At 39.6% G+C, this 24,796-nt stretch overlaps 1 protein-coding gene across 2 annotated transcripts in view; it reads left to right on the top strand.

Annotated features, from left to right (window-relative positions):
• The first annotated feature begins 481 nt into the window (after positions 1 to 481).
• KPNA3 (karyopherin subunit alpha 3) overlaps positions 482 to 24,796 on the top strand; it is an 89,978-nt gene continuing 65,663 nt past the window's right edge. Inside the window, exon 1 of one of the 2 annotated variants that reach the window (XM_059902732.1) lies at positions 482 to 629. In XM_059902732.1, coding sequence (XP_059758715.1) covers positions 561 to 629 — 69 coding nt within the window. In that variant the 5' untranslated portion in view covers positions 482 to 560. The remainder of the gene's footprint in view (positions 630 to 24,796) is intronic. The other variant, XM_059902733.1, reaches the window with a different exon arrangement.

The following is a 24,796-nucleotide window of genomic DNA, read 5'->3' on the forward strand; positions in this document are numbered from 1 at the left end:
GTCTCGCGCCCAGGCGGTCAGAGCGCAGCGCGCAGAAAGCCGCGCGCTTAGGGTTCCCGGCATTCTCCTGGTTCTGTCGAGGCCGGGAGAATTAGCCCCGCCGAAGAATGACATGCTGGGAACTGTAGTTTCCTGCCGCAGCTCCGCGTCTCGGGGGCAGTAAAAGCGGCTAAATCTGGCTCCATTGCTGGCGCATGACTTGCAGCTCCGAGGGGTTGTGGGGGAGTCCTTGCTGGGGGGCGGGGGTTGGCGGGGGTCATCCCGAGAACCAGCGGGCACATCTAGCCGGCTAGCATCCAGGCCGGAGGCCGCCTGCGTCACGTGACTCAATGCTCTCCAGGCGCCGCGGTTCCTCAGCGCAGTTCCCGCCCCGCCCCTCCCGTCTGTCCGCCTGAGCCTCCCCCGGCGCTGCTGCCACCTCGCGCTCGGAGGCGTCACGGAACGTGCTCTCCTCTCCCCCTCCCCCTCCCTTCCCTCCGGCCCTCCCCCACCTCCCCCTCCCGCGCCGAGACTCGCCGCCGCAGCCGCCGGAGTAGCCGCCGCCGGAGCAGCGCGCAGCCATGGCCGAGAACCCCGGCTTGGAGAACCACCGCATCAAGAGCTTTAAGAATAAGGGCCGAGATGTAGAGGTGAGTGTGCTTCCGCGGCTGGGGCCCGCCCGGCTCGCCCGCCTGGCCGCGCCGGCCCCGAGGCGGCAGGGAGGGGCGGGGGGCCGGCGCCGGGCTGGTTCTTGCCGGCTCGCGGTGGGTCGGAGTTGGCCGCCGCCTCTCGTCATCGCGGCTAGGGGCTGGGCAGAGCGGGCGGCGGGACGCGGGCCGGGCTGCAGCCGCCCCCCGGAGCTGCCGGCGCAGAGACCTGGAAATACCGGGGTTTTCGGCCCCGTCACGCGGGCGCGGCCTGCTGTCGGCGAGAAAGAGGTGTGGAGCTGAGGCGGGGTCCGCGGGCCGGGGCCTCGCGGGCCGGGGCTGCTGCCGCCCGGATCTGTCGACCGCCCCACCGAGGGGGCGGCCGCGGCTCACGCCCGCTCCCCATGCAGCCTTCCGCCCGGCGCAGCCCCCTCAGTGCCTCCCGCGCTGCCGCACATGGAGCCTCGACTCTGCCGGTCCCCGCGCCTACCTTCTGCGAGCCGGGCCCAGGCGGGCGGTGGCGGCCCGCAGAGGGGGGTGGGGACCAGCCGGGTAACTGACTTGTCGGCGGGTGGTGGATGGGGGAGGGTAGGATGCGCCAGGACCGTTTTCTAATATTCCGGTGCGGTTCTCTGGAGCAGTCGTGCTGAGCTTTTCCAGTTCATACTCTCCTTACTGCTGGCATTTGGAGCAAGCTGAAGGTGGACAATAGTTTACCATCTATTGTGTGGAGGCTTTGGAAGAGACGTTGTTCCCGACCTCCGCTCACAGGATCTGTTTTCTTAGCCTTTTCTTGTAGTGGGAGTGTGCACAGGGTGATCATTTCTTTGACACGTTTTACTGTAATAAATTGGATACATACGTTCACACGGCCTTGTATATATCTCTTGCTCCAAACTGGTAGAATTTCCAAATGATTGCAAAACTGTAAACATTCATCGTGGTCACTCAGTTTGTTGCTACTCAGCATGTTGCCATTGTCTCATTAAGGTGACATTAGCAGGTACTATTTGCAAACTCGGCTTATCCAGGCAGCGCTAGAGGTCTCTCTGCAGCTACCAAAAGCAGTGTAGTTTAATGCACAAACTTCACTGGGACTCTCACCTCTGGATTTGTTAGGGGGAAAGTGTTTCAAGTCCACAGCCTCCTCTTCTAATACTAGGTGACATGATTTGCAGTTTTGTCATTCTTGCTAAGGGGCCATTGTGACTAAGAAGTGTGCATTTTATCCTGTCCTAAAGAGAGAAGGTGGTGAGGGAAAATAATGCCAGTCAGCGTTGTTTTGTAGCAAAATAGAGAAGACACAGGCCATTTTTGGGAGCTACAAAATTACATACCAATTAGGAAATACTGTGGAATTCCCATTTGATTGAGACAAATAAAGTTCATCTATCTATGTCCTGGTCATGGTTAAATTTCTTTTGTGAGAAATATTGATACTTATAAGCAAAAGTGAAACCTAGGAATAGCAACAAGAAATTTTGGAACTGCTTCTTGTTATTGGTCCACTTGATGATAGGAGTTAATTTTGAACTTTGCCCATCAGTAATTGTTCTTGAAACTTACCCCTATTATAAAGCAAAAGTTAATGTAGTTTGAAAAAATACCTGTATTGTTCGTACAGAAGAACTAATTAACATTCTTTCCTCTCTTGGATACTGGTACAGGTTTTTGTCTTATTTTTTGCCCCTACTGTGTTCTGGCAGCTCAGTGATACTTAGTAAGGACTTCCGCACATAATAGGCACACAGTAAATATCTGCTGATAATCAGAATGTGACCAGTGACTTCTGGATGCATGCTTGCTAAGCCTTTCAGCCTGAAAATATTGGTGACATTACAATTCCCAGGATGCAGGAGGGTAACTAAGGCATGAAATAGCGGACATTCAAATGGTAGTTCCATGTGTCAGACACTATACTAAGAGCTTCATGATACCTCTTTTAATCCTGTGACAACTTTATGAGCTAGGTGTAGCATTATCCACACTTTACAGGAGGAAAGTACTTTAGATGAGGAAACTCAAGACTGTGTGTACAGCCTGCACAAGGTCATGGAGTGGGTATGAGCATTCATTCATTAATTGTCTTTTGGCTATCTAACATTGTTCAGTCTGTACCTCAAGGAGTTTACCTTTACAGTTAAGTAGGAGTGTGGGAAAGTAAACTGATAATTACAATGCAGTACATCAGTAAGTGTATTCTGAGAATGCATGAGAAGATCCTGACTTGGAGCTGAGCAGTCAAGGGAGATGTTCTGGTTGATTCCTAGTGGATGAATGGGAGTGAGCTGATCCTGGATGAAAGAAAGTTGTCCTGGGAGAGGGAGAGAGCAAGGAAGGGGCATTCCAGACATCAGGGAGTGGTAATTGAAGAGTCCTGAGAATGTAGGACTCTTCAGTTACTGCTGAGAGAGAGGGATACTAGAAATGTGACTAAAGGATGAACTGGGGTCAAATCTAATCAAGTGACTTTATTGTAGAATTTGGTGTAACTGAGACTAGACACCATATCTAGTTTAGTCTTATCCATTTTAGAAACTATATTACACTAGAAACTTATGTTGCAGCTTAGCTCTGTGACTAAATAGTAGTGATTATCAGGCTATTTCAAAAACAGTGAGATGTACTTTGATGAGATAACATTCCTGCTTTTTCACACATAGGATAGGTAAAAGATAAAACATATTGTAAATTATATAGCCAGCTGATACACAAATAAGATGCTAGGCGCAAGAATAAAATACATATTTTCTAAAGAAAATAAAAGTGTGGAGTTACGCTAGGGAATTGTGAGTAGGGAGAGGGTTCAGGAAGAAAGTAGTTTCATAGTCATTCAGTTGGGAATAGCTTCATAGAAGAAAGGCTGGTGAATTTTATAGAAAGTATGGACTAAACTTGAACAGGGCACGTGAGAAATTAGTGAATAAAGATCCAGGTGAAAAAGAAGAGATTAGATTAAGGAGTGAAGAGGTGAGACTTCCAGGTGGCTTGTGGTGGTCTGAGAATATTTTTGTGGCAAGGAGTTGCTTGGAAACTTCTTGATATAGAGATCTGAAGGAATTTATTCTAGAGTAGAGTTAGGAGGTGTAACATGATTACAGGAATGGAAAAAGGTGACTGACAGTAATATCTAGAATTAATTCTGGAGGAATGGTTCTGTTATCCCATATGTAAGGAGGAATTTTCCAAAAAATTAAGATCGGGGATGGTCCTAACATGGAATGAGGATTTGAACTTCCTCCTTTTCCGTTGTTCTCTTCCTCTCATGTGTGAAGCTCACAGGAGAGAAAGGGGATAACGCTATCCTGAGGTTTATAGATGGAGGTAGGGGAGGGAGTAATTATCATGGATAGCAGTTCAAGGCTTGGGTAGCGTGAATGGATTTTGTAGCTACAACTAGGAAATACATAGTTCCATTTAGTAAATACTTAAAAATCCAACATGCAGGTAACTGCCATCCAGGTCAAGTTTTTCTTGCTCCTGTACACTTCAAAGATATGACATTTTCATCAGTGACAACTATTCAATTATTTGAAAATTCTTAACACTTACTGAATGTTTACAGTCAACCTGTACCAAGTACTTTATATGGATTATTTATCTAGTCTTCACAGTCCTATAAAGTATGTATGTGTTATTATCCACATTTACTTCCAAGGAAACTTGAAGCCTGCAGTTCTTAAGTTACTAGCCCCAAGTCCTAGGGTGGTTTAAGTGGCAGAGTCTAGACTTAAAGTGAAGCAGCATGACACTAAAGCCAGAACTCTTGCTCACTGTGCTTTACTGTCTCTTCACTGAGTGGAGCTGAAGACTTGACTTGTATGGATGCACATCTGAAGGTTAATTACTGGGGAAAATATTTAATAAATCTTGACTGTATCAGGGAAATTCCTATTTTGATATTTTAAAACCTTGCAAATAAAAACTTTTGACATCCTATTTATCATTTGATTTATTTACCTTCTATTTTTTCACTTTTGCAAAGTTTCCTTATTAGTAAGAAGCCAGTTCATTGGTTTCACTGAAAAATAAGAACCCATATCTTTGGCCTTAACACTTAAACTTTAGGCTTCAATTTCTAATACTAGGGATAAATAAATATCTTCTCATTTGTAAATTCATCTAACACTACCAAACTTGCTTCTCTCTCTGGAACCTCTGTTGGTAAGAGATACTACCTAACTGTTCAAGCTTCAAGCCTTATCCTTGACTTTGACTCCCTTCTTCCCTTCCTTCACTTTTCTGTGCTGGTCATCTGATGAGCCCTCATATTTTTACCTTTGTTACCAACCTTACCACCCTGCCCTAGTTTAGGCCCCTATCACTGTCACCTATACAGGTGTGATAGTGCACCTGGTTTCCCTGTGTCTTCCCTCCCCAGTGAACTTATGGATTGATCTTTCTGAAATCTTTTTGTGTTACTTTCCTGGCAAATCATCCCATTGCGTTCAGGATAAAATTAAAAGTCCTTAGCATGCCCCACATAATTTCATAAAAAGGTCTGCCTTTTCTACCTCACCTACCGCTTTTCCTTATATTTCCTATATGATAAAGTACTTGAGATGGAGCTGTAACCAGTACGTTTCCTTTCCATGCCTTTATATTTGCTGTTCTCCTGAATGCCTTCTTTTGCTATCTGTTTGGTGGGGCTCACTCTGGCAAACTCTTTCTTCACTCATACTCCTTCATATATCTCTGGAACACCAAGATTGCAGTTCTGCCATACCATGTCATTATAGTTCAAAAAAACCTTCAGAAATTCTCCACAGGGCCTTTCCTGACTAATAACATACTTAGTACAATCAGTCCCTATTTTTTTCCTTCTCTCTGTGCTTTTTTCTAAGTGAGTTTTCCTTTACCTCTTTGGCATAGATTGCTGTGATGTACAACAAATTCTGTGTGTGTATTGCAGCTGTTAAAGTATGTGGTCTCTGTCAAGAAGCCCACTGATGGTAGGGACCTTGGGTCATTTAGTGACCAGTATATAAAATTTAATAAATACTCTTTAAGAGAGACTAGATAATGTACTTGGGAGTGAAAGGTACAGTATTATTCTAAAATATTAATAATTTCTTTTGTTATTGACTTTATAGCATTGATACTGTTGCCTACAACCCTCCTTTGGCAGTCTGTTCTGCTGTAATGTATTTCTGTAACATAAACTAATTCTTGCTTGAATGATAAAGAGGAATGATGTTAGTTCATGCAGAATTCATGTTGGTTGATATTTGATTTTTACCAGCACATTAACTGTTTAGCCCTCCCAAGTAGCAGCAGTTGAACACAAGTAGTTGAAGTACAGAAACAGTTGAAAATAGCAAACCCAGGAGTATGCCTCTTGGCTCCAATTAACCATATGTTCTGTCTTAAAGGTGCTTATTGCTCCAACTGTCTTGATATATTTCCCTCTTTCTTCCTAATTTTGCAGAACATGAAGTTTTTCAGGAATCTGTACGTCATATAGCAGGTACACTATAATTATCTTTTCTCAAATTCACTATCTGGACATATTATCTTTCCTGGTCCTCCTGCCTCACTGATTACTCTTTTTTGGTTGGCTTTGCTGGCTCTTCTTTCTACCCATTGATTATAGGCATGCCTTGGGATTCTGTCCACAACTCACTTCTCTGTTGGCTTTTTCTTGCCCACATTAGCAGTTCCCTTAGTTTTAACGGTCATTTCAGTGTGGGGAACTTAAATCTGTTTTAATCATCTGCTGGAAATTAATCACATGAGCATCACATCAGCTTCTCAATCTCGAAGTGTTTAAAGCCTTTGTTTTTTCTTTTTTCTGTTTATGGCATCATCACTCTCACTGTGACCTGAACTTGAAATTTGAGAGGTTTCTTGGACTCCTTCCTCATCTTCCACATTCAGTCAGATGCCAGTCATGTAGCTTGAATCTCTGTGCTGTCTCTGGATTTGGGCCCTGCCTCTCTATTCCACTGCCTCCAGCCTACTTTCAGCCTTATTACTTATCATCTAGCAGTTTAAAAGTTGCCTCCAAAGTGGTGTTCTTCCTCCAGTTCATGAGATTTTTTTAGTAAGCCTGATACCTGGTTATTTTTCCAGGTTCTGTGTCCGTCCCCCACGCCCCATCCCCACACCTTTAAGCTCTAGCAACACTGAACTTCTTATATGCTTATACATAATCTGGAATCCGGCCCTCCCCTGCTTGCCAGTTCTGTTTCTATTCTCAGGGCTATCCTGCTGACTGGAATATCCTTCCCTGCCTCCTGTTGCCTAGTTAATTCCTGCCCCTCTTAAATACTCACCTCTGGATTTAGCTCTTCTGAGAAATCTTTCTGAATCTCCCCTCACCGCCCCCCCCCCCAGGTTGTTAGGAACCTTTCTTCCCTCATTGTGGTTAGATAATATATTTTTATTATGTCTTATCTGTTTCTCCTATATGTACCTCCATTACCTAGTTCTTAGTACAGTGGCTAGAACAAAATAAGCACTAAAATATTTCTTAAATAAGTACCTTCATTGTAAGTACCACCAGCACAATAATTTTCCTAAAATATGCTTTTTAACTGAAACTTCTACTCTTTCGGTGCCTTTTTTTTTTTTTTTTACTGCTTCCCAAATCAAGTCCAAACTTTTTATTATGATAGGTAAAATACTGGGAGATTAAGACACATTCATGGAGAAATAATTTTTAAAATTCTCTTATACGTCAGTCATGACAATTTACTCCCGAAGACTTACATACTTCTCTAAAAAATGAGAGTGCTTTCTTAAATAAATACCACATCACCCTGACACAATTAATCATTTCCTAATGACAGCTAATGTAATCCACATTTAAATTTCCCCAGTTGTCCTTTAATTTTTTTTTTTTTTAACATTTGGTTGTTAGAACCATGATTACACAAGATCTGATCACATTTGGTTATGTTAATTCTCCTTTAAGAGATTCCTCCCACCATCGTTTTTTTTTAACATCTTTATTGGAGTATAATTGCTTTACATTGTTGTGTTAGTTTCTGCTGTATAACAAAGTGAATCAGCTATATGTATACATATATCCCCATATCCCCTCCCTCTTGCGTCTCCCTCCCACCCTCTCTATCCCACCCCTCTAGGTGGTCACAAAGCCCCGAGCTGATCTCCCTGTGCTATGCAGCTGCTTCCCACTAGCTATCTATTTTACATTTGGTAGTATTTATAAGTCCATGCCACTCTCTCACTTCGTCCCAGCTTACCCTTCCCCCTCCCCGTGTCCTCAAGTCCATCCTCTATGTCTGTGTCTTTATTCCTGTCCTGCCCCTAGGTTCATGAGAACCTTTTTTTTTTTTTTTAGATTCCATATATATGAGTTAGCATACAGTATTTGTTTTCCTCTTTCTGACTTTCTTCACTCTGTATGACAGACTCTAGGTCCATCCACCTCACTACAAATAACTTAATTTCGTTTCTTTTTATGGCTGAGTAATATTCCATTGTATATATGTGCCACATCTTCTTTATCCATTCATCTGTTGATGGGCACCTAGGTTGCTTCCATGTCCTGGCTATTGTAAATAGTGCTGCAGTGAACATTGTGGTACATGACTCTTTTTGAATTATGGTTTTCTCTGGGTACATGCCCAGTAGTGGGATTGCTGGGTCATATGGTAGTTCTATTTTTAGTTTTTTAAGGAACCTCCCTACTGTTCTCCATAGTGGCTGTATCAGTTTACATTCCCACCAAAAGTGCAAGAGGGTTCCCTTTTTTCCACACCCTCTCCAGCATTTATTGTTTGTAGATTTTTTTTTGAATTTTATTTTATTTAGTTTTTTATACAGCAGATTCTTATTAGTTATCTGTTTTATACATATTAGTGCATACATGTCAATCCCAATCTCCCAATTCATCCCACCACCACCACCCCCCCCAACCCCTGCCACTTTCCCCACTTGGTGTCCATACGTTTGTTCTCTACATCTGTGTCTCTATTTCTGCCCTGCAAACCAGTTCATCTGTACCATTTTCTAGGTTGTTTGTAGATTTTTTGATGATGGCCATTCTGACTGGTGTGAGGTGATTGTAGTTTTGATTTGCATTTCTCTAATGATAAGTGATGTTGAGCATCCTTTCATGTGTTTGTTGGCAGTCTGTATATCTTCTTCGGAGAAATGTCTATTTAGATTTTCTGCCCGTTTTTGGATTGGGTTGTTTGTTTTTTTGATATTGAGCTGCATAAGCTGCTTGTATGTTTTGCAGATTAATCTTTTGTCGGTTGCTTTGTTTGCAAGTATTTTCTCCCATTCTGAGGGTTGTCTTTTCATCTTGTTTATGGTTTCCTTTGCTACACAAAAGCTTTTAAGTTTCATTAGGTCCCATTTGTTTATTTTTGTTTTTATTTCCATTTCTCTAGGACCACCATGTTTTTTATTGTGGTAAAATATAAAATTTACCATTTTAACCATTTTAAGTGTACCGTTCTGTGGCGTTAAATACATGCACATCATTGTGTAACCATTCCCACTATCTGTCTCCAGAACTTTTTCGTCTTCCCCAACTGAAACTCTGTCCCCATTAAACTAACTACATTTCCACTCTCCCCAGCCCCTGGCAACCTCTCTTCTTTCTGTCTTTATGAATTTGACTCTTCTAGGAACATCACGTAAGTAGAATCATACAGTGTTTTCTCCTTTTGTGACTGACTTATTTCATTTAGCATAATATCTTCAAGGTTCATCCATGTTGCAGTATGTGTCAAAATTTCTTTCCTTTTTATGACTGAATAATATTCCGTTGTATGGATGTACCACATTTTGCTTATCCATTTATCCACTGATGGATCCTTGGGTTGCTTCTACCTTTCTGCTGTTTTTCCCCACCATTTTAAAAATGCCATTAATTTGGTGAAGAAGAAATCGGGTCAGTTTCCTTATATTAAGTCAAACCACATGAAATTGCCATTTTTGAGGTTCAAAGCAGCCAAATATCACCAGTTTCATATGGTTCAACCTATCAGACTGTCCTAATTACTGGATATGTCTTTCTCTTTGTGGTGTTGCTTAACTTGTTCCTCCTATTTTTTACGACCCTCTGAATTTTCTGTAAACTGGAGGTTAGTTTGAAAGGCTTAATTATCTTTAGTTTAAGTATTTTTGATTTAAAAAAACCTTCAGTTGGTGATGCTGTGTGCTTCAGAATACATCCCAATAGTGATGTTAGACTGATCAGGCGGTTCAGATGATCAAGAGTAGTTTAATGTCATGATGTCAGAGTTATCATATTTGGTGAAATGAATTTTAGTTGTTTGGGTGAAATATGATAAAGACTTGAATAACATTTGAAGTGAAAAAGTCACCTGACTTCTTGGGATCCAGTAAAGGAGTTAGAAAATGTATCTAGAAAATCTAACTTCAAAGTCAGTGATATTCTCTTTCCATGACTGACAGCATTCCTAAGTTGACTTTTTGTTTTCTGAGCATAAGGTTTGGCTATATTCTCATTTCCAAGTCTCTATTCCATTACCTTCAAAGTAGAGCAGTATTAAATATGTAAGGAGGATGTAGCTATACTTTGTCCTTTTGCCATTAAGAAAAAATTTGTCGCAGCTTAGGATACGAACATTAACAATTAAAACATGGTAAAATGAATCATGACTATATTAACTTGGAATTAATCATTCTGAACTGTTGAGTTTTCTGGGTTATAAGTTTATTTGTTTACATACCAAATTTTCTTTTATTTTGAAAAGCCAGTATTTCTAAAAATGTCCTATGCATGTCTCTGCCTTCCTAAGTAGAATATAATTTAGTTATTTTCTTGGTTCTTGAGAATCACCATTATGCATATGGCTATTACTTTTTGCTCTTATATAAGTGATGCCTTCAAGTTCTTAGATTTGTCAGAATTTTGGCCTTAATTTCTGTGCTTATGGAGTTTTTGCTCTTCATAATTTTTTTTGCCTGTCATTCCCTTACTCTTAGTCTGTCAGCTTTTTCTTTGACACTGTCAGCATGTTTATCTGTAGTAGCTCCTTTCTTCCCTTTTAGTTTGTTGCTTCATATACAGTTTATATCCTAGTGACTTAGATAACAGATTTATTAAACACTTATGTAGCATTTGCTATGTGCCAGGGAGGCATTGTTAATTCCAAAGACTGTAAATATGAATAATGCTGTCCTTGCTCTAGGGAAGTTCAGTTTGGTGGGAGAGACCGATATCTAAGCATATGCTTAATGTGCAGTATGATAAGTTCTGTGATATAGGTACATAATTTGCAAAGTACTATGAGAGCATGTAGAAAGGGAGTGACTATATCTGGGGAAACTGAGTAAGGTTACACAGAACATCACCCTTGAGCTAGGTCTTGAAGGAGGAGTTTGCTAAGACAGAAAGAAAAATAACATGAATAACAGTGACTAAATCATGGAGTGTTGAAAGCATGGCATGTTCAAGCAACAGTTGATACGATGATCTTATATCTGTTCCCCTTTCTTTTGGAAACAGCATTCTGATTTCACCTTTGGAAGCTACTCTTCTTCCATTGGATACCTCTTGGAGTTTTTAATCTAAATGCTCCTGCTTTTTTTGGTTAATTAAAGTGCTTCACTTTTTCTGGATAGTACAAAATAGACCAATCAGATGCTGTCCCCTGGCATTTAAATCTTGAGTGAGCTGATACTGGGACCTAAGTGATTCATCCTGACAGAAGTATTGTGAAGAAATCTTCCATTAATTCCTGCCACCTAGATCTTTGGAGTTGCTTTCATCCTGATTTTTTCATAGATCTGATTCTTTAGCTTTTCCTTTGGTTCTTTGAATTGTGCTATATTTTTCCAGTAATTCTCCTGTCTCCCCGCTTCCCCTTGTATCTTAAATTAACTCAAATCTGTTTTTTATTGTTTGCAACATATCTCTAATTTAAGGTGATGACTGTCCTTGTTTGGTTAGGACTGAGGGAGTTCTCAGGACACAGGACTTTTCAGTGTTCAGACCAGGAAAGTCCTGGGCAAACCTTAACAGATTGGGTACTCTAACTGAAACAGTTCGGAGTAAGGATAACAAGTTTTGGGAGCCAAACCTTGTTCAAATGGAAATATTCAGTATGCAGCTGAAAATACTGTGTGCAGAACTAGCTTGCTTCAGTTATTTTACTCAGAAGTTATCTGAATTCTGAACTAAGTGTGAGGGATAAAACAATGAAAATAATGATAATCAATGATTATCAATATCAATAATCAATGATTGTTGAGCACTTACTATGTACAAGGTACTCTGCTTATAAGAATAATCTTAAATAATCCTCACAAAATTGCCATTATACAGATGAAGAAAATGAGTTAAGTAATTTGCTTAACAATTTATTGACTAGAGATGTATTAATACGTCTTTTGTTACCCTAACTTTATCGACTGGAGATGTACCAATACCTTTTTAGAGAGTGACACAATTAACATCACCATGCAGAGTTTTTAGAACTTAAAATTGATCAAGGGTTCGTTATACAACTTAATGATTGTCGTTATCATTCACATTTTGCTCCATTAGGTTTTTGTTCCAACCTTGTGTATATTATAAATGCAGTGTACCATAAAATTTTCAAAAATGATGCATCGTGAAATTTTGAGTGAAGAAGAATTTTTCAGGTGAATTTTATGCAAGTACTTTCTCTGATCGTCCGAGCAACATATATACTGGTGTCTCAGAAGATGATAGTTCTTCAGAGTATAGTTCTGATTCAGACAATGTGAATATTAGACCAAAAAAAGACAAAAAACCTTAGCGATTGATTCTGATATGGAACGTGAAAATGAAACTCATGGTACTGGAGAATGCTCCTTTGCTTCTACAGAAGAGTGGATTGAAGACAACATTTCACGAAAATTAGAAGACTTTATAGGCGTGTCAGATGTAACTATTAAATGTAATAACCTGCAAAGTGTTAGTGAAATAACAGAATTAATTTTTGGTAATGACTTTGTTGAGTTGGTCACTTCCCAAACAAACATGTATCACCAACAGAATGAAAAATCATATAAAAAGTATAATAAGGCTTTACAATGAACTGATGTAACCAATAGTGAAATGAAGAAGTTTCTTGGATTAATAATTTTGATGGAGACAGATAAAGTCACACTGGAAAGAATATTGGTCGACTGATCCCTTACTTGAAACACCTATCTTTCTAAAGATTATGACGAGAAGAAGGTTCAAACAAATAATGACATTTCTTCACTTTAACGATAACTCGGAAACTCCACTTCCTGCAGGCAGAATTTCAAAAGTTAAACCTCTTTTGGATTATTTTCTACCAAAATTTCAGTCGATTTATATACCCAAACGAGAGCAATCACTTGAGGAGGCAGTGATAAAGTGGAGAGGATGACTCAGATTCAAAGCCTGTAATACTGGAAAACTTAACAAAATGTGGAATTTTGGTCAGGATGGTTAGCGAAAGTGAAACTGGATATATATGCAACCTTGAGATTTACACAGGTGAAGGAAAGAAACTGCAAGAAAAACAGTATTATCAGTCCTACAACCTTATCTTGGTTCATGGCACCATATTTACCAAGACAGTTATTACAATAGTATGTCCACATCTGAAATATTGTTGAAAAATAAAATCAGAGTTTGTAGACTATAAAAGAGAATTGTGGTCTACCAAACCAGTTAAAGGAGAAATCTAAAAATCTACAGAGGGGAGAAATGACATTCTTACGGAAGGGAGAAGTGATTCTTCTTATATGGAAAGATGAGGCTAGTCCGCATGGTGACAACTATTCCTGATGCCTCCGTAGCATCTACAGGAAAGGAAGACAGGAGGACTGGCCATCAGATAACTAAGCCCACTTCTATATTAGAGTATAATAAACGTATGAAAGGAATTGATCAATCTGATCAATATCTGGCAAACTTCAGTATCCTCCAGAAAACTCGAAAGTGGTATAAGAAAGTGGGTTTCTATCTGAGTAATTGTGGTTTATTCAGTGCGTTTAAAATTTATTGTAGCCTTAATGCACAGAATAAAGTGACATACAAGCAATTTTTGTTAGCAATAGCTAGAGAATGGGTAACTGACCATTCTGGTGCATGTAGTGGTAGTCCCGCACCTGGTCCTTCTTGTGGCATTTCTAAAAGAACCCCCCACTGGGACTTCTCTGGTGGTGCAGTGGATGGGACTCCGTGCTCCCAATGCAGGGGACCTGGGTTCGATCCCTGGTCAGGGAACTAGATCCCATATGCATGCTGCAACTAAGTTCACATGCCGCAACTAAGGAGCCCTGGAGCCACGACTACTTAGTTATTTCTTTGGTAGTAAATCTTGGGTGGGTCTGGAAGTAAAAGACAGCATCATATGCTCTGGGGAACTAAATTCATTCAGTATTTATTACAGGTGGAGTGCTTAGAAAGTTGGAAAAGATAGGCTGGGGCCAGATTGTGAACAAGCTGTACTGTGGGGAAATTTTTAAATCGGGAAGTGGGTTTTGTGCATTGAGAACTGTTGCTTTGGTTGTACTGTAGGAGATAGATTGGTGAGGGTGGGAAGAGAGCTTGGGAGGAACAGTTGGAAAACTCTCAGGGGTCTTAGAGGTGGATGGTCTGACTAATAGCACTGGCATTGGGGGCCAAAGGCAGGAAGTTATCAGAACTATTTACTTGGTATGTTTTACCTTCTAGAACAGAGGTTAGCAAACTTTCTCTGTAAAGAGCCATAATATTTTAAGCTTTGAGGGCTATACTGTTTATGTCACAACTGTTCAACTCTGCTGTGAGCATGAAAGCAGCAAAAGACAATAGGGAAACAAAGCTTATTTACAAAATCAAATGGAGGGCTGGATTTGGCTCACAGGCCCTATTTTGCCTACCCCTGCTCTAGGATGATGTGACCAGTGGTGAAGGTTTGGAAAACAGTTTAAACAGTGATTAGAACGTTTAAGAGAATATAGATAAGGGCTCGTAGGGGTAATAAGAAAAGAGGACTAGGAGGAAAGAACCCCAGGAACCACGTCATTTTAGAGGACTAGTGAGTGCCACTGAAGAATGAGTCTGTAGGAAGCTTACAGCAAAGAGTCGCATCAGAACTTTAGGGGAGGAACTTCCCTGGTGGTGCAGTGGTTGCGAGTCCGCCTGCCAATGCAGGGGACACGGGTTCGATCCCTGGTCCGGGAAGATCCCACATGCTGCGGAGCAGCTAAGCCTGGCACCACGACTACTGAGCCTGCGCGCCTAGAGCCCGTGCTCCGCAACAAGAGAAGCCACCACAGTGAGAAACCTGCGCACCACAACGAAGAGAGCCCCCTGCTCGCCGCAAGTAGAGAAAGCCCGCGCGCAGCAGTGAAGACCCAATGCAGCCCAAAAGTAATAGTAATAATAAAATTAAAGAAAATAAAATAAAATTTAAAAAAGAACTTTAGGGGAGAAGAGTTTCCTGAAAAAGGGATAACAGTTGCAGCATTAAATGCTGCAGAGGAGAGGTATGATGAGGACCTGAAATAAGCCATTCATTGTGGTTGGGGGCTGGTGATTAAATGGAAAACTCAGAGAGTGGTGGAGGCTGGGAGCTAGGTTATAATAGGGTGAGGAGTGAGTCGGAGTTGAGGTAGTAGATGGAACCAGTCAGTAGAAACTCAGTGTAAAAATTTGGTACTCATGGGAAGGAGGGACCACAGGTTAGCTTGAGGAGGAAGTATGCTTAAAAGAATTATTTTTGTTGTTTCTCAGTTGTTGAGAAGTATGGGATTGACTACTGTTTGTGAAGAAACTGGAGCAAAAGAGACTTAAGGACCTGGCTAGAAAAGGAATAAATGATTGAGCCTGGAATACTGGGGAGCTGTACGGATGTGAAGTAAGAGATATATGTTGTGGTTAGGTTTTGAAGGGGCCTCAGTTGGAAAGGACTTGGAAGAAATAGAGATAGAAGTATGGATAGGCTGCAGTAGGGTAGGGAAACTGGAACAGATTATGCCTGATGACCTCTATTTTCTCTGACAAAGTTATCTCCAGAGAATAAAGAGTCTAAGAGAGGTAATACTTGAAGAAAAGGTGTTTGGGGGAATGCAAAGTATCTAGGAATGAAGGCCTAGCTGAGATAAGTACAGTCATCCCTTGGTATTGGTGGGGAATTGGTTCCAGGAGCCCCCTTGGATACCAAAATCTGTGGATGCTCAAGTCCCTTTAAAAATGGTGTATGTAATACAATGAATACAGCTGGCCCTTAGAATCCAAGCAGACTGACAGTACTATAGTGTTATTTTGGTAATGGTTATGAACAGTTTTCAGTTCATTGCATCAGATTTAGCTGTGAAAGCATCATGGATTATAGTTAGAATTGTTAAGCCAAATATAAAGTGTAGAAATCATACTCACTTGAATCATTAAAAAATTGAACTAGCAAGATGCAGAACTTTAGTCCAGACCCTTTTTCTCACAGATGGTGGAAACCGAGAGCGTAGAGGAATAATGAATATTGTCCACTCACCTAGTTGATAACCAGGTTTTCTGATTCTAGTACTTGGGTAACACAGTACACTTAAAAAGAAAAGCAATATTTTAGAAAACTTTGAAACATACAGTAGTAGAATAATACATGGAACTCCTGTATACCATTTTAAAACAGTTATAATTTTTGACCAGACTTGTTTCATTTCTATTCCTGCCCACTATTACCCTTCCCTGGAATATTTTGAAGCAAATTCCAGATATCCTGTTTTATATATCAATATTTTAGCATGTATGTCTAAAAGGTAAGTCTGATTCTGACGCCAATTCTAGTGTGTGGATTTTTTTCCCCACGCCAAGCAATTCTCCGACACCAGCTGGGTTTCCTACAGTTCAGCTAAATTCTGATGCCACCTACCTGGAGATAGCATCAGATTCCATGGGTTAAGGGTTCAGTCCTACAAGACTGCTCCCCACCCCCACCCCTGCCTGCCTTTGATCAACTGGCCATAAACCTCCTTGTGTTGGGTTACTTTGGCTCACAGAACCCAGAGAAACATTTTGCTTACTAGATTATCAGTTTATTGTGAAAAGATACAACTCAGAAACAGCCAAATGGAAGAGGTGCATAGGGCAAGGTATGGGGGAAAGGAGCGGACCTTTCATGTTCTCTCAGAGCGCACCAGTCTCCAGCATCTCCGCGTATTCACCAACCTGGAAGCTGTCTAGACACTGACCTTCCGAGTTTTTATGGAGGCATGATTGATTAAATCGTGGGCCATTGGTGGTGGAACTCAATCTCTAGCCCCTCTACCCTCCCCCGAGTTTGGGGGGTGAGGCTAAAAGTTCCAACCCTCTCATCACAGGTCTGGCATCCAGCCCCCAACCTTAGGTTACCTGAGGTGATCCCAGAGTTGCCTCATTAACATAACAAAAGACACCTTCACTGTGCTCTACACTTAGAAAATCCCAAGAGTTTTAGGAGCTCTGTACCAGGAACAGTGGACAAAGACCAACTGTATATTTCATATTATAAATCACAATATCATAGTTAGACATATGATATTATTATACTTAAACAAAAAACCCAGACCAGTAATTGTCATGTCATTAAATACCCAGTTAAAAACACACTTTTGATATGAAATTTCAAAGTAAAAATACCCACTATTATACCGCACATTTTTAGACCAAAAGGAACCTTCTTGGTCAGTTGTTTGGGGTTGGGATGTGACATAGGAAATTAATAAATAATATTTTTAATAATTTTTTCCTCTCTCCAACTAAGAGAAGTAAAAGAATAATCCTGTCTCTCTCAAAATAGTTGATGATAACAGGTAGTTAATTTGTAACTTCCAAAGATGGTATACAAATTATTATAGAATGAGGAGACTTTACAGAAATAAAGCCTTTTTGAAATGAAGATGACTCTAATAAATGTTATACATTGTAAGAAAGATGTTAAAACACTTTTTGTCTCTGAAACAGCTTGATATATTCCAGTTTATTATACCTTGACTGTAAAAAAACACACAACAAAAAGTTTTCTTATTAAATGTAGAAGCGTTAAATTATAGAGAGACAAAGTGGGGCAGCAGTGAATTTGTGTTATAGACCCTTCCTTTGTTGAAATAGTGTATACTCTTTCTTTGCATTCCCTATCTTAGAATTGCGAAGGTAAATATCCAGTTTTCCAAACATCTTTGTGATGTTTTCAGAGGGTATTCAGGTAGACACTGTAGTCATTTTTCTTTATTTAAGATAACAGTAGAGAGGCAGAGGTAGAAAGCTGAACAGAGTATGGAGGAAGGTAGCTGGACAGACATGGAAATAATTAGATTGTGTAGTACATCTACATGTTCCTCTCAAAATTCAAATGTGGAAGAAAAAAGTAGGTAGCATGAAAAGGATGATCATGTTAACTAAGTATTGGGTTATATATAGATGATCGAGATGCATACATAGATGGTAAACAACCTAGCAGCTAGATGTTACACGATATTAATCTGTGTAGCAGAGAGCCATGGACTATACAGATAGTATCTTTGTAAATTTGAACTAATTTTGTTAATTTGAATCTAGTTCCATGAATATCATATATATGTATCTTGGTTTTGGAATAATGTATAATTAGGTACATTTATTGAGGCTTTTTTTCTTTTTAAACTTTGTAAAAATTTTTCATAACTTTAGCAACTGGTGTTTTAAACAAAAACATAGGAAGTAGAATATTTGGGGAATGGTGCTGCATGACATTAATTAGTGTACTAATTCATATTAGTTAATTATCTATTCACTTCTTAGTTATACTTCTATTTATTCTACTTACTATTAAAAATTAAATATTTTAAAGGGGAAGAGAAGATGAAAATACAAATCATTCTAAATAAGAAAATTTTAACATTCAGATATATTCACAAATTTTGGGGAGAAAGGTTATAAACTGGTAATTCCCAATTAAGGCCCTCATACTGTTTAATGATAAAATGCAGATTTATTCTTGTATGAGAATAAATTCTTGTTGCCTAAAATCCTTCGGTAGGAGTGACAGTCATTTAAAATGCTTCCTTAATCCCCTTGGACAATTTAAAGTTAGTGTTATGGACTGTGGCTGGTAGCAGCAGTGTTTTCAGTTTTGTGCTGAATTCTGGGAACATTGTTTTTGATTGGAATAAAGGAATTGATACTTGGATGTTAGAGTTCTATAATGGCTTGACATTTTCTTTTGTTTTCTAAGTTTTGTGAACGTGGGGCTAATGCAAACTAACATTTTTGTGTATCCTTTGAAACTTTGGGAAAGTGGAATATTTGAGAGTGTTGAGCTAAATCAAATTTTGGAATAGAGAGGGAGAAAGTACATGGTCTGTACAATGATTATGGTAAAGTTCAAACAGCATTGTCGGTGAACATGACAACACAACTTCAGATTTAACATTAGTTGTTCAAACTACTTTTTTTTTGTTATTGTGGAGTAGAGGGAAATAAAAATGAATGAAACAAGATCTCTGCCTTCAAGGGGTATTTAATCTAACAAATAAATACAGCTATAGGTAACTATAAGACAGATTGTGATTGTTTAATAAAAGTAAAGGTGGTTTGGGAACATAGAGGAGGGACTGGCCTTAAAGATTGGACAGAGCTTTATAGTGGAGATGACATGAACTGGGAATGTTTCATGGTTTGAACAAGAATTGTAGGTTAGATATATGTATAGCAGAAACAATTTTTTTATTAAGCTAATTTCTTGATGACAGGGTATTGATGACCTTCCCTCTGGTTTGCTGCAGTGACCCAGAGCATTAGCACGAGGGTCTGTTAGATCAGTGTTTTCTCATCTCATGTGTTGCCCTAGGGGTGGCCAGCCAGGGATCTGGGTGGTGGAGCCCTTGCGGTCTTGTCCCTTAATCTCAGTGTGCAGTACAAATATTTCTGTGTGTGTGTGTGTGTGTGTATGTGCGTGCGCTATGATATGAAAGAGGCTGGCAAGCGCTATTTCAGATTACTTCATACTTCTCTTCTGGTAATAAGTTCTTTAGTATATTGTTTAGCTTTTGTGAAAAACAGCTAGATTATTTTCATAATAAGAACACATTCTGGATAAATTGTATTAGATACCAGTGCAGACAGAATCTTCTAGTAAACTAGACATTAGCTCCATGCAGTGATTAGGGGGCCCTACCAGGTTTTTTAATTCTCAGATTTGTATTTGTGAACATGATGGCATTAAGTGAGGATATGATGTTTGTGGTCATGGCTACACTTTAAATATAATGTGACCAAAATATTCCTCTGTATGCTTTTCTTCTGGTAAACATAGTAGGTACTGGGCCTATTTCTGAGAAAACTATACTCCTCTCAGCAGAACAGGTACTTGGGAGGAAGGGAAGTTGGGCAAATTTGCTTACAGTAGGAACAGCCTTGAAAGGAAGTCCAAAGGCCCCTCCCAGCAAGAGGCAGAAAAGGGAGAAGCAGAAGACAAACTTAGTTTATAAGTTCTGAGTTTACGACGCAGAAGAAACCAGGCATCTGGACACCCAGGCCTAGGTGTTACAGGAGTGCCCTAGTTGTGACTGCTGCCAACTGTTGAATTCAGGATATAGCTGTAGATTTTGGGGGCTAGTATGGCTTGAAATACCCTGCTCCCATCTCCCCCCCACCCCCATTGTACTGAAGAGGAGAAATAGGAGTCCCAGCTTTCTTCTCTCAGTGAAGGGGACTAAGATGGTGGTAGCAAAGGGATAGTTTTGGTGCTACAGACTTTCGGAATATGGTTACTTTTTGTTTGTTTGTTGTGGTTTTTGTTAGTGAAGTAGAAGATATCTGGTGTCTTGGTATTTTAGGATCTTAAGAAGGACTCAGCACCTTCCTACACTTCTTGTTCAGTTTCTCTGCCTAGTAAACTTCAGTAATGTCATTTTGGCTATATAACAGTACTGTAAATAAAATCACTTTATATAAAATAAATAAGCACAGCATTAAGTGTCATATAAACATTATTGTAAGTTTTATTTATTTATAACACTGTTATGGGTTAGTTATTGACAGCTTATAAATTTTTTGAATTACAGGGAATATTTATCAACTGCTACAGTGGTGATAAGAAACACAGATCCAGTGCACAAAATAGTATTACTAGGAGAAAAAAATTAGACTGTTATTGGTAATTATATATTATAGAAAAGTAAATCTTTGAGGCGATTTAATTTAGGAAGGGTTTTAAATAATTTGAGTACTTCTCAGTAATGAACTGATTTTAAATTACAGGGGTAATACACATATTGATAATATAAATTCAAAGGAGAAAATGACATATGTCACCCACACCTGCTACCTCTCTTCCTGCAAGTAACAACTGCTTTTAATAAACTTTGCTGAGGTATATTTATCCATTTTAAGTGTTTAGCTTAACGAGTTTTGACAAATAATTACTCCCTTGTAAGCACCATCACAGTCAAGATGTAGAATATTTCTGTCCCCCTCAAAAGTTCCCCCATGTCCCCTTTTTTTAAAATTAATTAATTAATTTATTTATTTTTGGCTGCATTGGGTCTTCATTGCTGCACGCCGGCTTTCTCTAGTTGCGTCGAGCGGGGGATACCCTTCGTTCTGGTGCGCAGGCTTCTCATCGCAGTAGCTTGTTGCAGAGCACGGGCTCTAGGCATGCGGGCTTCAATAGTTGTGGCGCACGAGCTCAGTTGCTCTGCGGTATGTGGGATCTTCCCGGACCAGGGCTTGAACCCGTGTCTCCTGCATTGGCAGGTGGATTCCTAAACCACTGTGCCACCAGGGAAGCCCCCCCCCCCCATGTCCCTTTGCAGTCAGTCCTCCTTTTCCCCCAGCTGCAGGCAAATACTAGTTTGCTTTCTGTCATTATAGACTAGTTTGCCTTTTCAACAGTTTTATGTAATGTAATCACAATACATACTCCTTTGTGTCTGGCTTTTTTGTTTGTTTAATATAACATTAATATTGTTTTGTAAATCAAGCTTCTTCTCAAGTGCGACTTAATACTGAGATATTGGGCTGGCCAAAAAGTTCGTTCGTTTTTTTCTGTCCGCTGTTACAGAAAAACCTGAACGAACTTTTTGACCAACCCAACATTTTTATATTCCAAAATGCTAAAGGATAGTTTTCCTTCATTTCACACAACACTCCCCAATTCTTCTCTTAACGTCTCTGCCAGATGATCATCAAGTTTCTCCCATCAATGAGGGTCTCACAACCACAAGAGGCACCCATTTTGACAGTTCCAAATGATTTATAGTCCCTTTATGGATAAAACTGATACACAGTCTCTTCGACATAAAATTCCTTCCCCACAACTTCCTCCTGGCATTTCCAAATACTGTACTCTGGATTTTCACATCATGAATCGGTTTTAATATCTACAAGGCAATTCCAAAAGCACCTTTAAAAAATAAAAATAAATCAAGCGGTTAATTTTAAAAAAACAAAACTAACAAACAAAAAAAATATTGTTTTGTTTACTTGGAGTTAATTCTTTTAAATTGCTGACCCATATTCCATTGTATGAATATATCACAATTTGTTTATCCATTCACTTGTTATTGGATGTTTGGGTTCTTCCCAGTTTTGCACACTTATGAGTAAAACTGCTATGATATTTGTTTACAAGTCTGTGTGTGTGTGTTTTCTTTGGATAAAGACCTGGGAGTAAAATGGCTTGGTTATATGGTAAGTATGTCTTTAAATTTATAGGAAACTTTGAAACTCTTTTCCAAAGTGGTTGTAGTATTTTACATTCATATCAGCAGTATGTGAGTTCCAGTTGCTCCACATCCTCACCAGTATTGGCAGTCCTTTAAATTGTTGTCATTTTAGTGAGTGTGTAGTGGTGTCTTGTTATGGTTTTAATTTGCATTTTTCTCCTGTGTTTCCTTCTGACATTTGTTAGTTTCACCTGTTACATTTAGGTTTATAATTCATTTTGAATTAATATTTGATATACTCTTATATAGGGGTTGATGTTTTTCCAGCACTCATTGAATAACTTGGGTACTTTTGTTGAAAATCAGTTGGTCATATAGGTATGGATCTATTTCTGTACTCCATTCAGTTTTATTGATCTGTGTGTCTGTCCTTATGCCATTACCTCACTGTCTATTGCTGGAACTTTATAGTAAGTCTTGAAATCAGCTGATGTAAATCTTCTAACTTTGTTCCTCCTTTCAAGACTGTTTTGGCTACATAACAGACATCTGTATATCATTCATGCAACAGCAGCAGAATACACATTCTTCTCAAGTTCACATGGAATATTCTACAGGATAGATCATATGTTACATTAGGCCATAAAAGAAGTCTCAGTAAATTAAAAAAATATATTAAAATCATACTAAATATGTTCTCTGACCACAGAGGAATAAAATTAGAAATCAATAACAAAGAAATTTGGAAAATTCACAAATAATGTGGAAATTGAATAACACATTCTGAATAACCAGTGGGTCAAATAAATCACAAGGGAATTAGAAAACACTTTGAGATGAATGAAAATGAAAACACAACATATCAAAATTTACTGGGTGAAGCTAAAACGGTACTCAGGAAAGTTTATAGCTGTAAATACTTACATTAAAAAAAAAAGTATAGAGACTTTCCTCGTGGCGCAGTGGTTAAGAATCTGCCTGTCAGTGCAGGGGACACGGGTTCGATCCCTGGTCCGGGAAGATCCCATACATGCCACGGAGCAACTAAACCCGTGTGCCACAACTACTGAGCCTGTGCGCCTAGAGCCCGTGCTCTGCAACAAGCCACTACAATGAGAAGCCCGCACACAGCAGCGACGAGTAGCCCCCACTCGCCGCAACTAGAGAAAGCCCACGCGCAGAGACGCAGACCCAATGCAGCCAAACATAAATAATAAATAAATAAATAAATAAAATAAATAAAAAAAGAAGTATAACTGAAATGAAATAGAATAGAAAAACAATAGAGAAAGTCAATGAAACCAAAAGTTCTTTCTTTGAAAGTATCAACAAAATTCACAAACCTTTAGCTAGACTGATGAAAAAATTACCTTACAGAAATAAAACAGATACTAAGAGAATACTGTGAACAATTATAAGCCAGCAAATTACATAACCTACATGAAATGGAAAAATTTCTAGAAAGACACATACTACCAAACTGACTCAAGAGGAAATAAAGTATCTGAATAGACTTTGTAGCAAGTAAAGAGATTGCATTCATAATCATAAAACTTCCCACAAAGAAAAGCCCAGGACCAGAAGGCTTCACTGGTGAATTCTACTAAATGTGGTATATCCATTCAGTGGAATGTTATTCAGCAACAAAAACAAGTACTGAAATATGCTATAACATAGATGAATCTCAAAATCATTATGCTAAGTAAAGAAGCCAAACCAACAAAAGGCCCACATATTATGTTTCCATTTATATGAAATGGCCAGGCAGTCAGATCCATAGATACAGAAAGTAGATTTGGGAGCTTCCCTGGTGGCGCAGTGGTTGAGAATCTGCCTGCTAATGCAGGGGACACGGGTTCGAGCCCTGGTCTGGGAAGATCCCACATGCCGCGGAGCAACTAGGCCCGTGAGCCACAACTACTGAGCCTGCGCGTCTGGAGCCTGTGCTCCGCAACAAGAGAGGCTGCAATAGTGAGAGGCCCGCGCACCGTGATGAAGAGTGGCCCCCGCTTGCCACAACTAGAGAAAGCCCTCGCACAGAAACGAAGACCCAACACAGCCAAAAATAAAATTAATTAATTAATTAATCTAAAAAATAAAAAAAAAAAGAAAGTAGATTTGTGATTGCCAAGGGATACAGAGTAGGGGTATGGGGAATGAATGATAAAGTGTATGTGGTTTTTTTTGTGGTAGGAAAATGTTGATGGTTGCACAACTCTAAATATATTGAAACCCACTGAACTTATATTTCAAAGGTGAATTTTATGATATGTGAATTATATCTGAATAAAGCTGTTACTAAAGAAAAAGGCAAATTATGCCTAATACTAGCACAAATTACCTTACTTAATGAAGGCATTCAGAATGGAAAAGTGTATGTAATAAGAGTAACATGGGGTTCTGTCTTCCAGTAATGCTGTAAAGGTACTGGAGAATGATCAAAAGCAGGCAGAAACTGGAGGCGAGCTGATTGTTAAAACATAACCGTCTGATGAAATTTGTGAGTTAGTGGGGTTTAGTATGAGGGTCACTCTATAATCGTCCCACTTCTTGGGGCAGAATACTACAGCCTTGTTATAAGGCTCAAAGTATAAGAGTACAGAGTTCCAGGC

Source organism: Balaenoptera ricei, chromosome 18 (genome assembly GCF_028023285.1).
Source record: "Balaenoptera ricei isolate mBalRic1 chromosome 18, mBalRic1.hap2, whole genome shotgun sequence".
NCBI classification, from domain to species: Eukaryota; Metazoa; Chordata; class Mammalia; order Artiodactyla; family Balaenopteridae; genus Balaenoptera; species Balaenoptera ricei.